This window comes from Mastigoproctus giganteus, chromosome 2 (genome assembly GCF_048544385.1).
Source record: "Mastigoproctus giganteus isolate SK-2022 chromosome 2, ASM4854438v1, whole genome shotgun sequence".
Taxonomy (NCBI): domain Eukaryota; kingdom Metazoa; phylum Arthropoda; class Arachnida; order Uropygi; family Thelyphonidae; genus Mastigoproctus; species Mastigoproctus giganteus.
In genome coordinates, this window is record NC_143576.1 from 144,373,456 (window position 1) to 144,393,279 (window position 19,824).

The following is a 19,824-nucleotide window of genomic DNA, read 5'->3' on the forward strand; positions in this document are numbered from 1 at the left end:
TTTCAAGAAAAGGGTGAACAGAAAGTCGACATGGAAGAGTCCAAATGGATTAACTACTAACGAAATCGACTTCATCCTCACTAACAGAAGATATATTGTGAATGATGTTACCATCCTGAATAAGTTAAATGTTGGAAGTGATCACAGAATGATAAGATGTACACTTGATATAGATGTAGGAAAGGAAAAAACTGACTCGAGTAAATAATACAAAGGTCTTTGAGATAACAGAAGAGGAGAAAAAGCAGTATGTACTGGAACTTAAGAACAAGTTTGAGCTTCTGCAGACTGCTCAGGACCAAGATATCGACAAGGAATATTACAACTTTCTGAAAGTGATAAAGCCCAAGAAACCTATAGGGAAAAAGAAATCCAAAGAAGAAAAAATTAGTCAAGAAACACTTGTCATGATGAACCGAAGATGACAAATGAAAAGCAAGAGAAACACTGACAGGGAGAAAATTGAGTATACTGAGTTATGCAAAGCCATTAGAAAGAGACTCAGAGAGGACATAAGAAGATTTAACACAAGAAAAGTAGAACAAGCATTAAGGGAAAACAAAGGATTTAAATCAGCAGCCATGAGCAGTGATACAGAAAGACAAATGATACTGAAACTGAAGAATAGCGATGGTGTACTTATAAACAGCAGAGAAGGCATAATTCAAATAGCAGAAGACTACTATAGAGAATTATACAAGGAGCAGGGGAATGATGCCAGGAGTGGGGAAGATGGATTGCAAAGTAGCAACACATACGACATACCCGATATTCTTCCTGATGAGGTAGAACATGCATTGAAGAAAATGAAGAATCAGAAAGCCCCGGGGGAAGATGAAGTTACTGTAGAGTTGTTAAAATTGGGAGGAAGAGACATAACACAAAAACTGGCAAGGCTCTTCACAAAGTGCATTAGAAAAGGTGTGATGCCTAAGCAGTGGAATAATGCAATCATAGTTTTGCTGCATAAGAAAGGAGATAAATCAGAAATTGAAAATTATAGACCAATTAGCTTGTTATCCCACATCTACCAGTTGTTCACAAGGGTCATTACTAACAGATTAGAAAGAATACTTGATGAGAATCAACCGAAAGAGCAAGCTGGCTTTAGGACAGGATTCTCAACTATGGATCACCTTCACGTAATATCACAGCTAATGGAGAAAGCAAATGAATATAAAACACCATTATGCCTGGCATTTGTGGATTATGAAAAGGTATTTGATTCCATACAGCATAAGGCAATGTTTCGGGCACTGCAAAGACAAGGCATAGATACCCCATATATTATGATTTTGAAGAAAATATGAGAGTGCTGCCTCCTTTATTAGACTAGACAAAGACAGTAGGAAATTTAAAATTGAGAAAGGAGTTCGACAAGGAGACACAATATCTCCGAAGCTGTTTGCTGCTGCCCTTGAGGAAGCTTTCAGAAGATTAGACTGGTCGCAGAAAGGAGTCAATGTGAACGGAGAGTACCTAAACCATTTACAATTTGCAGATGACATTGTGGTCATAAGCCACGATCCCAAAGAATTAGAGGAAAATCTTAATCAGTTACGCACAGTTAGTAAGGAATTAGGACTAAAGATGAATATGGCTAAAACAAAAGTAATGATGAACAAGTATGCCACAGAAAGGGACATAATGATTGAAGGAGCAGTAATTGAAAAGGTGGAGTCATATACTTATCTGGGACAAGTTATTAGCTGTAATAATGATAAATGGCTGGAAGTCAAGAGAAGAATAAAGTTTGGATGGATAGCATTCAGGAAATATAGTCACATACTGAAGAGCAATATCCCAATTTGTCTGAAACGTAAAATAATGAACCAATGTATACTCCCCACCATGACTTACGGAAGTGAAACTTGGGCACTCACCAAAAGAATGGAAGAGAAGCTGAGAACTACACAGCGAAGAATGGAACGAATCATATTGGGAATCAGACTGTTAGATAAGAAAGAAACACATGGATTAGGCAGCAAACTCAAGTAAAGGACATTCTTATCAAAAGTAAAGAACTAAAATGGTCTTGGGCAGGACACATAGCTCAAAGACACAATGACAGATGGACTAAGAAAATAACAGAATGGTACCCAAGAGGAGCTAGAAGAAAACCTGGAAGACAAAGGCGGAGATGGATAGATGAAATTCATGAGTTTATGGGTAGTAAATGGATGGCCAGTGCTCAAAACAGAAAGAACTGGAAAGTTTCTGGAGAGACCTTCATCCTGCAGTGGATTGAAAATGGCTGATAATGATGATGATTAATGGATATTCTTCAGATTGGTGTAAAGTAGGAAGTGGAGTCCCCCAAAGATTGGTTCTTGGAGTACCATTGTTTCTGAGTTTCATAAACAACATCGATAAAGGGATGAATGGTACAATGTCAAAATTGGCAGACAATTTAAAGATCACGAGAGTCATTAATGATCAGTGACAATCTGCACTCCTTCAAGATGATGGTTGAACAGGCTTCAAGAATGGTCTGAAAAATGGCAGCTATGTTTTAATGCAGCAAAATGCAAGGTCTTACGCTTTGGGAATGGCAACACCACAATAACTTATACACTTGGGTAGGTCGAATTAAAAGTAGAGGAGAAAGGATTTGGGAGTTACGACATGAGCAGATATGAGATTTTTTGAGCAGTGTAAACAGGCGACCAGGAAAGTACAAGTGTCCTATTCATGACTTATAGAATAATATCTTGTAGAGATAGAGGGAGGTAACAGTCTCACTTATAATGCAATTATAAGACTACATTTGGAATACTGTGTCCAAATGTGGAGACCTCATCTGTAAAAAACGAGCTTCTTGAAAGACTCTCCTTTAATGAAGTTGTAATGGCTCTCCTCTAATGGCTTTCCTTTAATGAAGTTGTATTTTTTAAATTAAATATAATTAGCATTAACTTATATGGACTAATTGCATTAGAATATCAACTCACCTCATGGTTTAACTGGCCATACCTTCCATCATTATACAATTTAATATTTAGGGTCTCATTAAGATAGGGTAACAATGATCTGATTTTGAGTGCACCCACACCATTTGCTCCATCTATATTAACTTCAGGTACATATTTATTTGAAGCAGGACTCTGAAAATAAAACCAAAATCATACAAGTTAAAAAAAGCTCATAACTAACTAAAAATATACTATACAATTTTAATTTTGCCACTGACACAGCTATATACAGTTGAATCTCATTAATACAAAGTTCAAGGGACCTAAATTTTCATGTTTTGTAAAAACAATGTTTGTAGTAACAAAGTCCCCCAAAAGTGTAAAATTTTACCCTTTTTTTTTTTTTGGTACATACTATATATCTATGAATAATAATAATATTAAAAATAAATTAATTTAAATTAATAAAATAAAATAATAAAAATAAAATATAATAAAAACAAAAGCCTTCTAACAATACAGTAATAGGAATAACATATTTTTTAAAGATTTTATTTTATTTGTAAGATAAACTAAGAGAAAAGCAATTAACGGAAATGAAAATATTGTACAGTACATATTTTGATTTAAACAATAATTTAGTATCACAGTAAAAAGAATTACAATCTTAATATAAAATGAGACATACAAACCATTAACTTTTTAATAAATTAATCTAATTTAAAGAAATGATCCAATGTTGTTTCACAGTTTTTGTCCTATATGCATTTTTAAATACAGCACAGACATTATCAAATGCAATAGTTGTTTCTTTATCAACATTACTGCAGGCCAACAGATTCTCTATTATGCTCAATGCATTTTTGGTATCTTTCGTCTAAAGACGGCAGTGTGTGTACTTCTTCATTTTTCACTGTCACTGGTAACAAAAACATCATCATTTTGCTTGGTGCTCAGCAGCTCTTCTCTGGCATTGCTGTGGTAGCAACTTCATCATCCACTTTCGCAAGCTCTTCAATTCGCCAACAAAATTCATATGCTTCTTAAAATTCTTCCATTCCTCAATGTTGCTATCACATTCATCTGCTGGATCATGTTATTCGATGATATTCTTTCCAAAGCCACAACAAGATTATGGATATCATCCAAGATATTCCAATTTGGGTGCAAATTGTTCTCTCCTTCTATGTTGCAGATCAAGTACCTTATCAGGCAGGCTCGATATGCTCTCTTGAGGTTATAAATAATGCCATGATCCATGGCTGCATAAAACTGGTGGTATTGGGAAGTGAAAACAATAGTCATATATATGTCAACTTAAGTGTCTCGGCAGAATGTGCTGTATAATAATCTAGAATCATCAAAATGTTCCTTTTTTCTGAAGCAATTCTTCTGTCCACTTTTGATAACCAAGACTGAAAAATTTTGACTGTAAGCCAAGCACTTCTATTGGCCTCGTAATCACAGGGAAGTTGGTTAACTTCTTTAAAACATCTTGGCTTGGAAAACTTACCAATCACAAGTGGGCATAGTTTTGTGCTGCTGTCTGAATTTAGTTTTGCTGTCTGAATTGCAGCATAATAAAATAGTCTTTGTTACTTAATTTTCCACCATGACAAGACTCTCCTTGAAGAGCAAATGTTTTTTTTTGTCAGAAAATTATAAAATAAACCTGTCCTGTCAAGATAAAAATATTCTTTGCCTCATATTTTTCAAGAATGGACCGTACAGAACACAACCAGTCTGTAGCCTCTTTGTCGACTAATCCAGACTCACTGCAAACATTTCACGAAACCAAGTTATTCCTGTTTTTAAGTCTTTGGAGCCAGCCACTGCTGCATTTGAAGTCGTTAATTCCATGTTGCTGGATAATTTGCCTTTTCTTGCAAAATCAAACCTGTTATTGGCAAATTAGGTGTCTGCATTCGCTGGTACCACTCAAAGTTTTGTTTCAAGCTCCTCATGTTTTGGACCATGAATCAGTTTCCTGTTTTTTTTTTTTTTTAATTGCTACTTCAGTGTCACACACTTTTTCAAGTTTTCTTTTTTTTTTTTTTTTTTTTTTGTTTTTCAGTACTCTAGATAAAGTAGGTAAAGGGATGTTGTATTCCTTTGCAGTGTCTGTTTTACTTCGATCATCCTATCACAGCCTCTTGTACAATTTCCAGGCTTAATTCCGTCTGTTTACGTTTTGTCGTCATAACACTGCTAGATAAGATTTAATATAAACAAATTTTAAATTAATTTAAAGACGCATTCCAAAAAAGACACCAGCCCAGATAAAATGATACAAAAAATAGATTACTGTATACTATAGCAAAAGACTCTGAACTGGCATAACAATTGCAACTGACCTTAATCCCATGGAGAGTGGGGGAGTGCATGTAAACAACTTAGAAAAACTGTTTTTATTATTTTTTTAATTTAACAGCTCATCCTTCAGAAATATGGTTTTCAGAGTGCACTTACATTGTAGTACCATAAATTGGTTTGGTTTACACAAAAGTAATTTCTAACAAGTCAGTGCCTTCCTTCAGGAAGTAGGGAACCGGATGGCCAGAGGCAATAATTGGACAGCTGTGCCAAGATTTATATTAAACAAAAAAAAAAAAAAAAAACAATATTTATTTCTCACAGGGTGAAAACAAACTTCATAATAAGTATTAACCGAATTTTGCAATAAACTAATATATTTACATAGAAAAGCTTATCCTTTCACAGGAGAATGGTATGTGCTTCATATAAACTAGTACTTTGTATAAAACAAGTTTGTATTAACAACTGTATGCTATTAGTTAATCATTTCAGATGTAGTTAAATTTTTATTGTTAGTCCATAATTCTCCTCTGCTTTTTTCATCATTACAATGGGTTGGCTCTCATCGTACACTCCTTCCTATCGTGTCTGGGCAGAATTGCAGACACTTTCAAATTTAACCCAAACTCATCTTTTTCTCAACATTTCCCTGTACTTGTTAAGTCAGGAGATTTCCTACTCTTAATGTTATTAGTACCAATGGATACAACAATATCATCTTTTTTACTCATAAAGGATGATATCTGTTCTGAAACATGATCTACTTTTGCCCATGGCAAACAGGAGACACCAGCAAATCTCCAATCTACAAGAAAGTCTCCTTAATCTGAGGATGCTCTGATTATTACAGCTAAAAAGGTTTGGTTACCTAATTTGATAATTCTGTTAATACAAATGGATAGATTCAATCAGCCTCAAGCTTTGTTCACTTTCAGCTGCAGCAATTTGTCTTCCACCTTCCTTTGTTATTATAAAATTATTTAAATTACAAAAAGTATTAGATGGATATCTGCTAATAGATAGAAGTCTATTAATCAGTTATTAAATTTATTTCTTACTTAGTTGTAGCAAATATCTACAAGCTTTAATCAGCTTTTAATCCTAAGAATCCTTCACATCTGTCAAGGTCCCAGCTCAAAACAAAGAGGTTTCAACTTAGAAGCATCAACAGAAACAAAGACATACCAATGAAAGGGAAAACTGAAAGACCTACCTTTCTTCGTGGATGCTCAAGTAACAGTTTATGGTTATGCTTGTGCTCTGGGAAAAAAATTTCAAAAATCAACCACGTTTTTGGTTTTAAAATTTTTTTTTTCAAGAAGAAATAATTTACTAATCATTTTGATTAATAAATTGTATAATTCTTTATGCAATTTAATAACAAAGTGTATATCAGTTTTTAATAAATGTAACTGATATATACACTAAATATATACAAGTACAGCAACAGGATACATGTAGCAGTGGTAAAAGATTTCATTACCAAGACAATCTGCCATATGAAGCTATTAATATGTTCCACATCTTAAAATTTATATACAAATTTGAATTTAAATACAAACGGTTGACATAGCCGAGTCGTCAGGAGTGCGAGTGCAGTAGCACATGCTCTTTGAGTAGACCGTTCAAGCCTGTGACTGCTAAATACAATTAACATTTGTACTGATTGATTTATTGTAAACTCCACTGACCCTGGTGGTCATGCTGGAGTATAAACAAGAACAATTTTTTTTTTTTTTTTTTTTTTTACAGGAATCTTTAATCTTTCAGTACATTTCTGTTTCAAACAATTCATTTGCTTTTTTATTATTTTTGCTTTATTAATTTTTCTATATTAATTTGCTTTAAATTTTATTATTAAAATTTTTGTATTATTTTTGTTGGAATATGGCTGTTCAAGTTCTGTTCATTATATGGCAAATGTCTACCAGCTTTAATTTAACTAATCCTCTTGCATACACAACATACACTGCTGCTTTCCTAATAATATAGTAACAATGAATCAATATTTTATCAGAAAAACATATAATAAATACAAACTTCTGCATGTAGCTGAACAAATGCAGATGCTAATTTCTGGTAGTATCCTTCTTCGGTTGGAATTCCATACTTTCCTGCAGTATTTAAACAACATACCATATAATGTAGTTGGGGAGTAGTGAGAAGTCCTGGACAAAATAAAAAAAATGTATTATTGATGTTAGCTAGGGGAGTGACATTAATAATAGACATTATCAAACATTTTAAACTAAAAGTTAAAGTGCTCTTTGCATTTTATTTAATAACTAGTTTAATGAAAAGATGACATTAATTATTATAATAATTAAGAGAAATATTTAAGGCAGAAAGCCTCAAACTAAGTAAAATTCAAACTATGACATTAGTTAGTGCATTTGCATCATTACAACATAGTTTTCAATTTTTTTGACAAACTGAATTTTGTATATTGGCATCATTATTGTAACATTTTTCATATTGTGAAATTCTTCACAAGTTGCCCTCCATATACTTCAAATAAATAACACTTCTCCATTAGAGAAGTGTTACTTATTTTAAATTAAGTACCATCACTCAGACAGCACTGTTTCAAAGCTATTTGGCTTCTTATCAGTAAGCAGGTAGGTACCCAGAGGTATTAAGGGGTGACAACCCAGTTGTGACTCAAAGTTTTAAATAGCATAAAGCTTAATGACTTATGCAACATGAGAACTTCTCTAATACCTTTAATTTCTGCACACACTCAGATGCACATGCTTGCTCTTTCCACCAGTTTCTTAGGGGTTTACTGTACAGTTCTGAGAGTTCTAACAAATCATTATCATAAAACAATAAGTTATCATCATCTCTTTGCAGGAGGGTCTACAGGGCATAATAACTTATTTGGGAATATAGCATTTGAAATATAAAATAAGTAATTTAGCAGCAGTGAGAATTCTGATTATAACCCCAACTATCCTTATCACTATTTGCTTGAGATTGTTGAAAGTACAGTTCAAGTGGTTTCTGGAGCATGATATTGGAATGGAGAAGAGCCTGCAGAAAAAAGGTAGATAGAAAGAATGCCATATAGTGAATAGCATGTGAGAGGGGAAAACTGGAGAACTTTTGCATCCCTTGTAAAACTAACAGAATTGAAAGAGGAAGACGGCAGTGCAAAAATAAAGGCATTACAACACTTAGTGTGGAAAGGGTGGTTAGAATAATGTTAGAATAAAGGATGGTTAGCATGGAGAGGGTGTAATTAAAACATTATTCTAACCTGGATGAGATGGGAGCATAACTGCATGTCCTTATAGTTAAGGACTCTAGCATTGCAAAGCTTAGTATGGTGAAGGTAGTTACAAAAATTGGTTAGTATGGAGAGAATTTATTCATGCTTGTTGTTGCTACTTATGTGCACTTTAGCCATTGCTGTGTCTTTCAGGCCCAACGTGTCTGATAGCAACATGATCTTGACCCAGAATTAGTGAGCTGCTAAGCTGTTCTGTTATCCCCACCTCTCACCCTTGCATACCATTGAATAACAGCATGTGTAGTAACGTGCTAAGGAAGTAAGTAAGATTAATGACTGAATTTTAATTAAAATTTTAAATTCTCAATTTAACATGGATGACAAAACTGTTGCTGCTGATACTAGCATTTCAAAAGAGGATTTTCCTCCTTTGGGACCTACACAGGACATAATGTCAAGTCAATGCAAAATTAAATACATCCTCTATGGTAAGTCTTGTCAAAATAGATTCTTCTCCTAATAATTCTCAAAATCAAGATGGTTAGCAAACAGATACTGTGGTTTCAATAGCTGATGCTCCCATCAATGCTACAGCTCAGGCTCATAAAATACATAAGAAATTGTTGAATTTTTTACTAATGAAAGCAACAGATTTACTAAAGCAACTAATAATTTTATTTATGAAAAACTTGGTGACTTAGAATTCATTAGTAACAGTCTATTTATATATAGACCAGGCCTGGGCACACTTTTTGGCTGAAGGGCCACATTAGGAATTCAAAAAGAAGGTGGGCTGCACATAAAATACTATTTTTAGATATATATTATTTGTTATCATGAAGAAGAAATATAACATAAAAAAAATTATTCTCTAACAACCAAGAATTTAATGAGATGAATGGAACTGTTTTACATCTTTTAACATTTTTTTAATTTTGGGTGTTAATTTTGTTGTTGAGATTCTTAAAACTGCTTGTAAATGTTTATCGGTGATGCTTGATTAAAGAATTTTTATTTAGATTCACGATGGAAAATGTTTGTTCACATATATGTAAGTTGATCCAAAAATAACCAACATTTTTCGGGAAAAATCTTTAAGTTCGTCGAATTTGTCAGAATTAAGAGTATTGTGAAATTTACAGATTTCCTCACGATGGTGCAATTCCCTTAAATTGGTATCACACTGCAGATCTATAATCTGAAGTTGTAGTTCACTAGATGCACTATAAATTTCTATTGAAAATGGATCGCGCACTATTGCCAAACTTGTCTCAATTTTTTGGAAGTTGCCAAATCTTCGTGAAAAGTTGTCATTCAAAGCATTGATAATTTCACAATATTTTTCAAATTTATTTTCTGGAATCTTCAGCAACTTCATGGTTGGAAAGTGGTCTACCTTGTTAATCAATAAATGTCGAAGGAACAACTGGAGTTTTAATTGAAATCCATTCAAACATTAATTGAAATCCATTGAAATCCATCATGGGCATATAAATTTTTACCTTGTAACACGGTGTCGAAAGTATTTAAGTGTGTCACGATGTCCAGGGTAAATGCAAAATCACAAATCCAGTTATTATCAGTTAATTTGGGAAAGCCCATAATATTTTTCAGTTTTAAAAATAGAATGATGTCATCTTTAAGATCCCATACGCGCCGAAGAACTTTTCCTAAGCCAAGCCATCGAATTTGGCTATGATAAAGAATATCTCTGTACTCTGATTCAATATCTTGAAGAAAATTAACGAACTGTCTGTGTTTCAGGCCCCTCGATCGTATTAAATTTACTAGTTTAATAATACAAGATGTGACATGTTCAACTTTTAACACATTTTTACATAATACTTGTTGATGTATAATACAATGCATTGTAATTAAATTATAATCAGGATAATTTTCACAAATTTTATCCTGAATTTTCTTTAACGCTCCAACATTTTTACCTGTCAAACTTGGTGCTCCGTCAGTTGTTACGCTTACCATTTTGTTCCATTGTAAATTATATCTTGTTAAGCATTTTTCCAACTTTTTCAAATATATCAGCTCCCATTGTTTGGTCTTTAAGAGATTCCGTTGAAAGAAGCTCTTCAATAATTTCAAAATTAGAGGTACATCCACATATGAAAATTAATAACTGTGCAGTATTCTTTTGGTTGCTACTTTCGTCAAGATCTATCGAGTACCATGTTATGGATTCTAATACTGATAATAATTGCTCATTCAAATTTGTATCGATACATTCAATTCTTCTTAATACGGTTCGCCGAGATAAACTTATATTCTGAAATTTGTGTTTAATGTCAGGACATAATTTCACAAGCTTCAGTCATACATTCTTTAATATAGTCTCCATCAGAAAAAGGCTTGTTGCTTTTTGCAATTATATGAAAAATAACAAAACTTGCCTATACAGTAGCTCTTTCTTCCTTAGTTAGCCACATAAACACATTTTGTTATATAGATAAATTTTGAATTAATCCATCAGCAGTTTTCTTTCTTGCTTCCGGAGTTAAATTGGCACGATATTCGGAATGTTTAGTAGTGAAATGTCTTTTAATATTGTACTCTTTCAACACTGAGACACTCTCCTGGCAGATGAGACAAGTAGTCTTGTTATTTATGTTAGCAAAAAAATATTTTGTGTTCCATTCTTCATTGAAGACACGATGCTCTTGTTGAATTTTTCGTCTTTTATTCACTTTTAAAAGGGCATAAATATTATTTTTATCGCTACTGGCACCAAGATGATAACCAAAGATAACGCAAAAAAACTAACTGCGGGATGACCGTCAGAGAAAACAGATTGGAACTGTGGCCAGTTAGCAGTCCTATCCTATTACTCTGACACTGCAGCAAAGCCGTTGTCGTCATCACCAGATGTCTGTTACCGTAGTTTGGCGCAGTTAGTTTATAATCGCAAATTATACCGTTATAAAAGCGCCCGTTAGCTCGCTTTGGTTTGTGCACAATTTCAAATTCTATCTCAATTTGAACAATACAAAGATGATAAAACAATTTACAAGTCGACAAATTCTATAATGTATTACATATACAAATTTATTTTTCAAAAAGGCGTCGCAAAAGGCATAAAATAAACTTTTTTTGAAAATACAACTAAAGCTCGCGGGCCTCACAAAAAATGTGTGGCGGGCTGCATGCAGCCTGTGGGCCATAGTTTGCCCGGGGCCTGTTATAGACAATGAAAAACTTAAAGTTAGAAATGAGGAATTTGCAAAAAGCCATTGGTATTTTTTTGTCTTCGGTTTCACATATCACATCCTAAGCGGATGCCTTAAAGAATTCAAGGGAGAGTGCTGTGCTGCCCCTGTATACAAGTACAAAACTGTCCAACCATTACCAGCACAAAACCTGGATATTGCTACTTTTACAGATTCCACTCAATCAAAATCTAAGTCTAAACCTAACAATATTATGCAAGGCTACAGATTCTAGTACTTGTTCCACCAGTAAAGATGTTTGTGATAATGTAGCTAAGAACTTCTAAACCTAACAATGTTATTCAAGGCTACAGATTCTAGTACTTGAATTCTAGTACTCCACCAGTAAAGATGCTTATGATAACGTAGCCAAGACCTTCCGACAGTCCTTTAAACATGTTAAAATAAAATATATAAAAATGATAACGAACAAAGGTGTTGATGTAGAGACAGCCACCTCAGAATATATTTGTAAGATAACTTTGTTAGCTTTGCTGAGTGATATGGGTATTAAGATGGAACCTCCTAAAATTCTAAAACCAACCATTTTAATTTATGATATAGATAGAAATTTCTCCAAGGACGCTTGAGGATCTTTTTTTATAAAAACTTTAGTGAACAAGATTTTCTTTTGATGACGTCACTAAAGAAGTTACCTTTCATTTTAGTACTTCCTCAAAATCTAGACAAACTGTGAATTGGATTCTAGCCTTTCCTCGAAAAATATATAAACTTGCTATCTCCTTAGAACGCTTATATATTGGTTCGTCTTCTCACAGATGTAGGCATTTCACAGTGGTTACCAGGTGTTTTTCATGTCTTGGTTATGGACACTACTGCCTCCTGTTCTCAGGATATTCCATCTTGCAGTCACTGTGCCCATACTGGACGTCTTCAAGGACTGTCCCAATAAAGATCAGCCCCCTTGTTGCTACAACTGTAAGCATAAAAAGAAGAATCATAAACATTCAGTCTGAGATGTTACTTGTAGTGAATATATACAAGCTTTGGAAAATGTAAGGAATCTTACTCAATATGAATAATACATCCCTAAATTCAAATCATAATTATAGTTCTAACATACAATTCTTCTATTAAAATTTTTCATCTTAATGGTGAAAAAACAATAACTGCTACAGATGAACTCTGGCAAATCTCTTTAAAGAAATCTATTGATATTTTGTTAATTTGGGAGCCCTATTATTTGCGTGGAATGATTATTGGTTTTCTAACAACCAAAAGTCTTATATGCTCCACATCAACATCCTTTTTCTGCTATTGTGCTTTTGAATGATGTTTTCGAGGTTACTTTGATTGGCTATCTAAGTTCCCAAATTGTAACTTGCACATATCTCTGGTCCCTTCAGAAGTATCTATTTCTTTTCAGTTTATTGCCCTCCAAGATAAATTTGGATGGAATTCTTTCTTTTCTTGACCATGCATTCAGAATCTTGTGCCTTGCAAATTTTGTTGTAGCTGGTGATTTTAATGACAAGTCCGGGACTTGGTTCTCTTCTTCTTCCAACGCTTATGGTCATCTTCTTGAAGATTTTATCCTGCAGCACTAACTTAATATTTTCAACAAACCTAATACTTTTTCTTCTTCTTCTATTGGTCAGTCCAATATTAATTTAACACTTCGCTCTTCCTCTATTTTACACAAAATCTGTTTCTGGACAGTTTGTGCTGATTGGACTTCCTCTGATCATTGCACAATTTTCTTTCAGATTCAACCTGTTCCTTCCATTTCTTCCTGGTATTCTTTCACCTCCTTTCATTTTTTTTTTTTTTTTGCAAAATGCTAATTGGCAAAAATTCTCTAATAGTTTGATTAAGTTTTCTGAAAATATGCCTCCAGCTGACTGTGCTACTCTTGTTTACAATACTCTCCTCAAAGCTACTACTCTACTAAAAGGAAATCTAAAAAACACGTTACCATTCCATGGTGGAACAGAGAATTGACAATCTTGTATCATGAAGTTTTCCGTGCCCAAAAAAATTATCAATGACAGACATTCTTAGCCAGCTGATGACATCAACCAATTACACACAATCTGTCTTAGGAAAAAACATCAATAAGTCAAACTCATTGATAAATCCAAATTTGACACCTGGAAGAAATTTGTTCATCATGTAGCAATCAAACTCCCTGGAACATAGTTTAGAAAATTGCTAGAAACAAGCTACATGCACCTATTATCTATAACACTGTTATAAGTAATAACACCAAATCTCTTTCTTGGACAGATACTGTAAATTCAATTCTGGATGCTCTCTTCTTACCTGATGATCCCCTTTTAGATTTGCCCTGTCATAAAGATATTCAATCACTTAATCTTAATCACTTTACTTCCTCGGTTGCTGCTCCTTTTACCCCTGTTGAATTATCTTCTGCCATCACCAGGATTAAACCTAATCAGTGTCCTGGTGAAGATCTAATCGAAGGGGAGTTTTTCATAAAACTTCACTCCTGCTGTCCAAATGTTCTTCTCAATTTTAAATGTCTACAATGGTCTGTTTTCCCAAATTCCTGGAAATCTGCCATCTTAAGAATTCTGTTGAAACCCGGCAAGCCCCTAATCTTTCCCTTGTTATCTAATTCTGGTAAACTTCTAGAATGTTTGATCTCATATAGAATGCTAGCTTCACTTCAGGACACAGTCAGCTATTCTAGTAATCAAAATGGTTTTAGTTCTGGAATTGGTGCTGAAGATGCCCTTGTTACCTTTCTGAATCAAATTAATGAATCATCTTCTAAATACGTTCTGACAATTTTTATCGACTTCGAGGGTGCCTTTGACTCTTTTTGGTAGGAGAGTGCCCTTGAACATCTTACAACTCTGAACTGCCCTGCTAACCTATACAATCTTACTAAGAATTATTTTTCAGCTAGATCTGTTAAGGTTATGTCAAATTTTCACACAGTTTCTTGGAAAGTCTCATGTGGATGTGCACAAGGGTCTATTCTCGGACCCTTGTTTTGGAAGCTTGTTCTCAACCAATGGTTGCTAAAGGTCTTCCTAAATTATTCATCAGTTGCATAAGCAGATGATTGAGTTCTTTTTTATGGAAATTCTCACCATTCATTAGAAGAAAATGTCAATTCTGTTCTTCAAAAACTTTTTTGATTGGTCAACGCTTAAACTCACTATATCTCACGGCAAACTTGTATGATGGTCTACAAAGGCACCCTTTCGCCAACTTGTCCCCTCTCATAAAAATTAATGGTAAATATTTCCCTTTTGTAACTACCACAAAATTCCTTGGATTACCACTTGATAATCGCCTTACCTTTCTTTCCCATCTGAATCATCTGTCTGACAAAGTGAGAAAATTTGTCTTTCAAATTGTTCGCATTTCCCATCAGGACTAGGGTCTGAACCATAAGATTTTGCATGCACTATACAAAGCTGTTGTTTAACCAATTACCATTTATGCTGCTCAGCCTGGTTTAGATGCATTAAATTGATTACAGTTCAGTCCAAGCTGGGTTTGATCCAGCACGGTTTCCTCCTAGTACCAGTTAGGACACGTAGAACTGTCTCTATCTCTGCCCTACAAGTTGTATCTGGTTCATTACCTTTAGGCTTACATTTAACTTAACATGGACCTTCTTACTTCATTCATAAAGGTCTCCCTGCAGAATTCAATGGAATTCAAATTGACTTGTCCTCCAGTCCTAAACAGAGAAACAAATTTTTAAAATTCTTCATGACCGTTGGCAACTTTGCTGGTCTGGTTCCAAAAAGGTTTAATTACAAAATTATTCCAGAAGTTACATTTGTTAATAAAAACACTCTTATTAAATGGTTTTCTCCCAGCATGTTTTCTATCTTTATTTTAACGGGACACGGTTCCTTAAACTTTAAGCTTGCCTATTTCAATCTTTCTGATTCCGAACTTTGTCTTTGCAGTTCTGTCGAGGATTCTACCCACGTTATTTTCTTTTGCCCTATTTAAAACAAATTTTGGTCACAGTTATTGTCTGACACTAGTCCTGTTTCTCCCAGTCAGGAATCTGTCTTCATTTCCTCTTCTACTTTCTTACAGAATTTCTCACACTTAATTATAAACCCATTTTGCATTTATCGATCATTACCTATACTTAACTTTCTTAAATTCATTCATAATTCCCAAATTCTTATTCTTTCAAAACTTCACCAAGCTTCTACCCTAAATTTGTTAAATTCTTAATTTTAAGAATCCAAAAACTTACTTGTTGCTATCAGCTAGGTAGCAAGAATTGCACAAGCTGTAACATTCATCTGAACTGTTTGCTCCATATTGTTTACCATGATATTTGCCATTGCTGATTTGATTTTAATCCCAACTTGAATGCTATAAAACCTAACTGACAACCAATGCTAGGAGTTTGGTAAATAAATTTTATGAATTTGAGGTATTGCTCAAAACATCAAAAGCAGATATTGTTGGGATATCAGAGACATGGTGTCACACAGATATAAGGAATGCAGAACTGGAATTTGGGGAGTACAATGTGTACAGAAAGGATAAACAGGATAGGAAGGGAGGAAGTCTACTTGTGTCAGCCTATGATAGATATAAGTTTATCTGTAACCAAGTTACGAAGGAGGTTAGGCAGGCGAAGGCAGATTACGAGAAATCTTTGGCAAATGATACAAAGAAAAACAGCAAAGAGTTCTTTACTTATGTAAACTCTAGAAGGAAGGGGATGAATCAGATTGGTCCACTTGATATCGATGGTTCAACTGTTTATGATCCTGCTCAGGTAGCTAACAAACTAAATGAATATTTTGCATCGACATTCACACATGTGGAGTTATTCAGAGAGGGGAATGCTAGAGGTGTATTCAACTCTGGCAGTAAGCTAGATAATCTTGCAATAACTCAGAGTAAAGTGGAGGAGAAATTGTTGAAGATAAACACAAGAAGGGCACGAGGGGTGGATGGGATCTATCCAGTTATATTAAAGGAGGCAACCAAGGAAGTAAGCACACCCTTAGCCATAATTATGAGAGCTTCCTTGGACTCAGAGGAGGTACCCATAGACTGGAGATGTGCAAATGCGACCCCAATTCACAAAGGAGGATCAAAGGCTGACAAAAGTAATTATAGACCTGTGAGTTTAACTTCTGTTCCAGGAAAATTAATGGAGGCACTAGTTAAAGAAGCACTGCAGGATCATCTAGACAAGACTTCAATTATAGCTCGGACACAGCATGGTTCTGTTAAGGGAAAGTCTTGCCTGACCAATTTGATTGGATACTATGATGCAGTCACAAAAGAACTGGATGTAGGGAATAAATTTGATATTATATATTTGGATCTTAGAAAGGCTTTTGATACTGTTGCATATGGAAGACTGCTGCACAAATTGGAGCACTGTGGCATTGGAGGCAAATTGCTGCTATGGATAAAGGGGTGGTTGAGGAGGAAAAGACAGAGAGTGGTAATCAATGAACACTGCTCATCGTGGACTAATGTTATTAGTGGAGTCCCTCAGGGTTCAGTATTGGGTCCATTATTGTTTTCTGTATTTATAAATGATATTGATGATGGTATATCAAGCTTAATGTCCAAGTTTGCAGACGATACAAAGGTTGGCAGGGTTGTTAAGGACACTACTGACGCTATGCTGCTGCAACAGGATTTGGAAAGGTTGAGCAGATGGGCTGAGAAGTGGCAAATGAAGTTTAACATTGACAAATGTAAAATACTACATATGAGAAACAGCAACCCCAGAGCAACGTATCAACTCTGTGATACTACACTGACAGTGGTAGAGAATGAAAAGGACCTGGGGGTAATTGTGCAGGCAGATATGAAGTTCTCTGAGCAGTGCAGATGAGCTGCAAGAGTAGCTCGTGGTGTCTTGTCAATGATATACAGGAATTTTTCTAGCAGCGATAAGGAGGTGATTATTCCCTTGTATAAGGCAATGGTCAGGTCACAACTTGAGTACTGTATGCAGGTCTGAAGGCCTCGTGTCAAGAAGGATGTAGAGCTGCTGGAACGAGTACAGAGAAGGGCAACAAGATCAGTGAATGGAACAAAGGGTTACTCTTATGAAGAAAGGCTTAAGTTTTGCAAATTAGTGTCTGGAGACTAGTCACCGACGAGGTGATCTGATAGAGGTGTATAAAGCCTTCAATGGTTTGAACATGCTCAATGCCGATGGGATTCTTCCTCTTGCTCAGAATAATCACCTGAGAGGGCATAAAATCAGACTGAGGAAAGGCAGATGTGCAGAAATTTGCCTTAAGCTAGCGGGTAGTTGGTTGCTGGAACAGACTTCCATTCCTTGTTGTTGAAATTGATAGCCTAAATAAATTTAAGGCTCAGCTGGACAGGTATTTCGAACGAACGGAGGGGTGAAGTGGAAGTGGTTTTTTTTTTTTTTTTGGTTGATGCTACATAAGCTTGCTTTCTTGCATCTTATGCCTCTACTAATGCTAATAACATAATTTATGATATTGATGATGGTATATCAGGCTTAACATCCAAGTTTGCAGACGAAAGGAAGGTTGGCAGGGTTGTTAATGACACTAATGACAGTACACTGCTGCAACAGGATCTAGAAAAGTTGAGTAGATCGGCTGTGAGGTGGCAAATGAAGTTTAACATTGACAAATGAAAAGTAATCTCAGAATAATGTATCAACTCTGTGGTACCACACTGACAGTGGTAGAGAATGAAAAGGACCTGGGGATAATTGTGCAGGCAGATATGAAGTTTTCTGAGCAGTGCAGAGGGTCTGCAAAAGTAGCTCATGGTGTCTTGTCAATGATATACAGGAATTTTTCTAGCAGGAATAAGGAGGTGATTATCCCCTTGTATAAGGCAATGGTCAGACCACACCTTGATTACTATATACAGGTCTGGAGACCTCATTTTAAGAAGGATGTAGAGCTGTTGGAGCGAGTACAGAGAAGGACAACAAGATTAGTGAAGGAACAAAGGGTTGCTCTTATGAAGAAAGGCTTAAGTTTTGCAAATTACAGTGTTTGGAGACTAGGCACCTGTGAGGTGATCTGACTGAGGTGTAAATGGTTTGAGCATGCGCAATGCTGATGGGATTCTTCCTCTTGCTCAGAATAAAATAAACGCCTGAGAGGGCATAAATTCAAATTGAGGAAAGACGGTTGTAGGATAGATGTGCAGAAGTTTGCCTTTAGCCAGCATGTGGTTGATTGTTGGTACAAACTTCCATCTGTCGTTGTAGAAGTTGATAGCTTAAATAGATTCAAGGCAGAACTTGACAAACATTTGGGGTGAGTGGATGGATGAAATAAGGGGTTTTTTGTTTTTTTTTTTTTTTGGCTGATGCTATATAAGCTTGCTTTCTTGCATCATGTGCTTTTGCTAATGCTGATGTCCTTATTTTGTAAAATTTATTGTGTGAACACCTATTCATGTCTTGAATTGATTGAACATTTATTAACTTTAATGGTTAATTGCCCCATTTTTTTCCTGAATATGTAACAATTTCTTTGTATAATTATTTGTATAATTCTGTACATATTTTTATCTCTATAATTTTGTAAATTTTTTGTATAATTTCTTTTGATGCAAACAGTTTGTATAACTATTTATTTAAGATTGTGATTGTGTAATTTTCTGTATAATTCCTTTTCTTGCAAACAGTTGAGTGGTTAACTATTTCAGATTATTTATCTCTAAATAGTTCCCCCATTTTTAAAGAAAATGTAACGCAATAAAATTTTCAATCTGAATCCCCAATTTAACCTGAAATGGTTTCTTTCATGTTTAGTTCTATTTTTCTACCTACAGGCATATCCTCTATCGCCATAGCAAAACATGGTGGAGTTGAACTGACGTTCCAGGTGCCTCCATTCATCGGACATACTTTATAATTATAGTAAAGGAGAGGATAGTTAGAATAATATTTAATTCTAAAAACAGCGGAAAGCTTGAAAAATCTTTGATTAAAAAAAGATTCAAAGATTTTAAGCTTTCCGCTGCCCTACTTCTTTTTCATCTACTTTTCACTGTACAGCATTGTTTCTATCTAACCTTTGCCTGCAGTCTATTTCCCACCCAATACCATACTCCAAAAACCATTTAAACTGTATTTGCAACAATATCAAACAACATATAATGAAAAACAAAGCATCAGGGCTACATTCAAGATCTTCACTTTTCC

At 34.8% G+C, this 19,824-nt stretch overlaps 1 protein-coding gene across 3 annotated transcripts in view; it reads right to left on the bottom strand.

Annotated features, from left to right (window-relative positions):
• The window catches only part of nst (phosphoglucomutase 3-like protein nst), a 305,088-nt gene that overhangs the window by 102,690 nt on the left and 182,574 nt on the right, over positions 1–19,824 (bottom strand). For all 3 annotated transcript variants that reach the window (XR_016546677.1, XM_090368701.1, XM_090368700.1), the window contains exons 6-7: positions 7,269–7,396; positions 2,952–3,104 (exon numbers count right to left, since the gene is read on the bottom strand). Coding sequence is in view for 2 of the 3 variants with exons in the window: in XM_090368701.1 (XP_090224827.1) it covers positions 2,952–3,104; positions 7,269–7,396 (281 nt within the window). In the remaining variant the exon portion in view is untranslated. The remainder of the gene's footprint in view (positions 1–2,951; positions 3,105–7,268; positions 7,397–19,824) is intronic.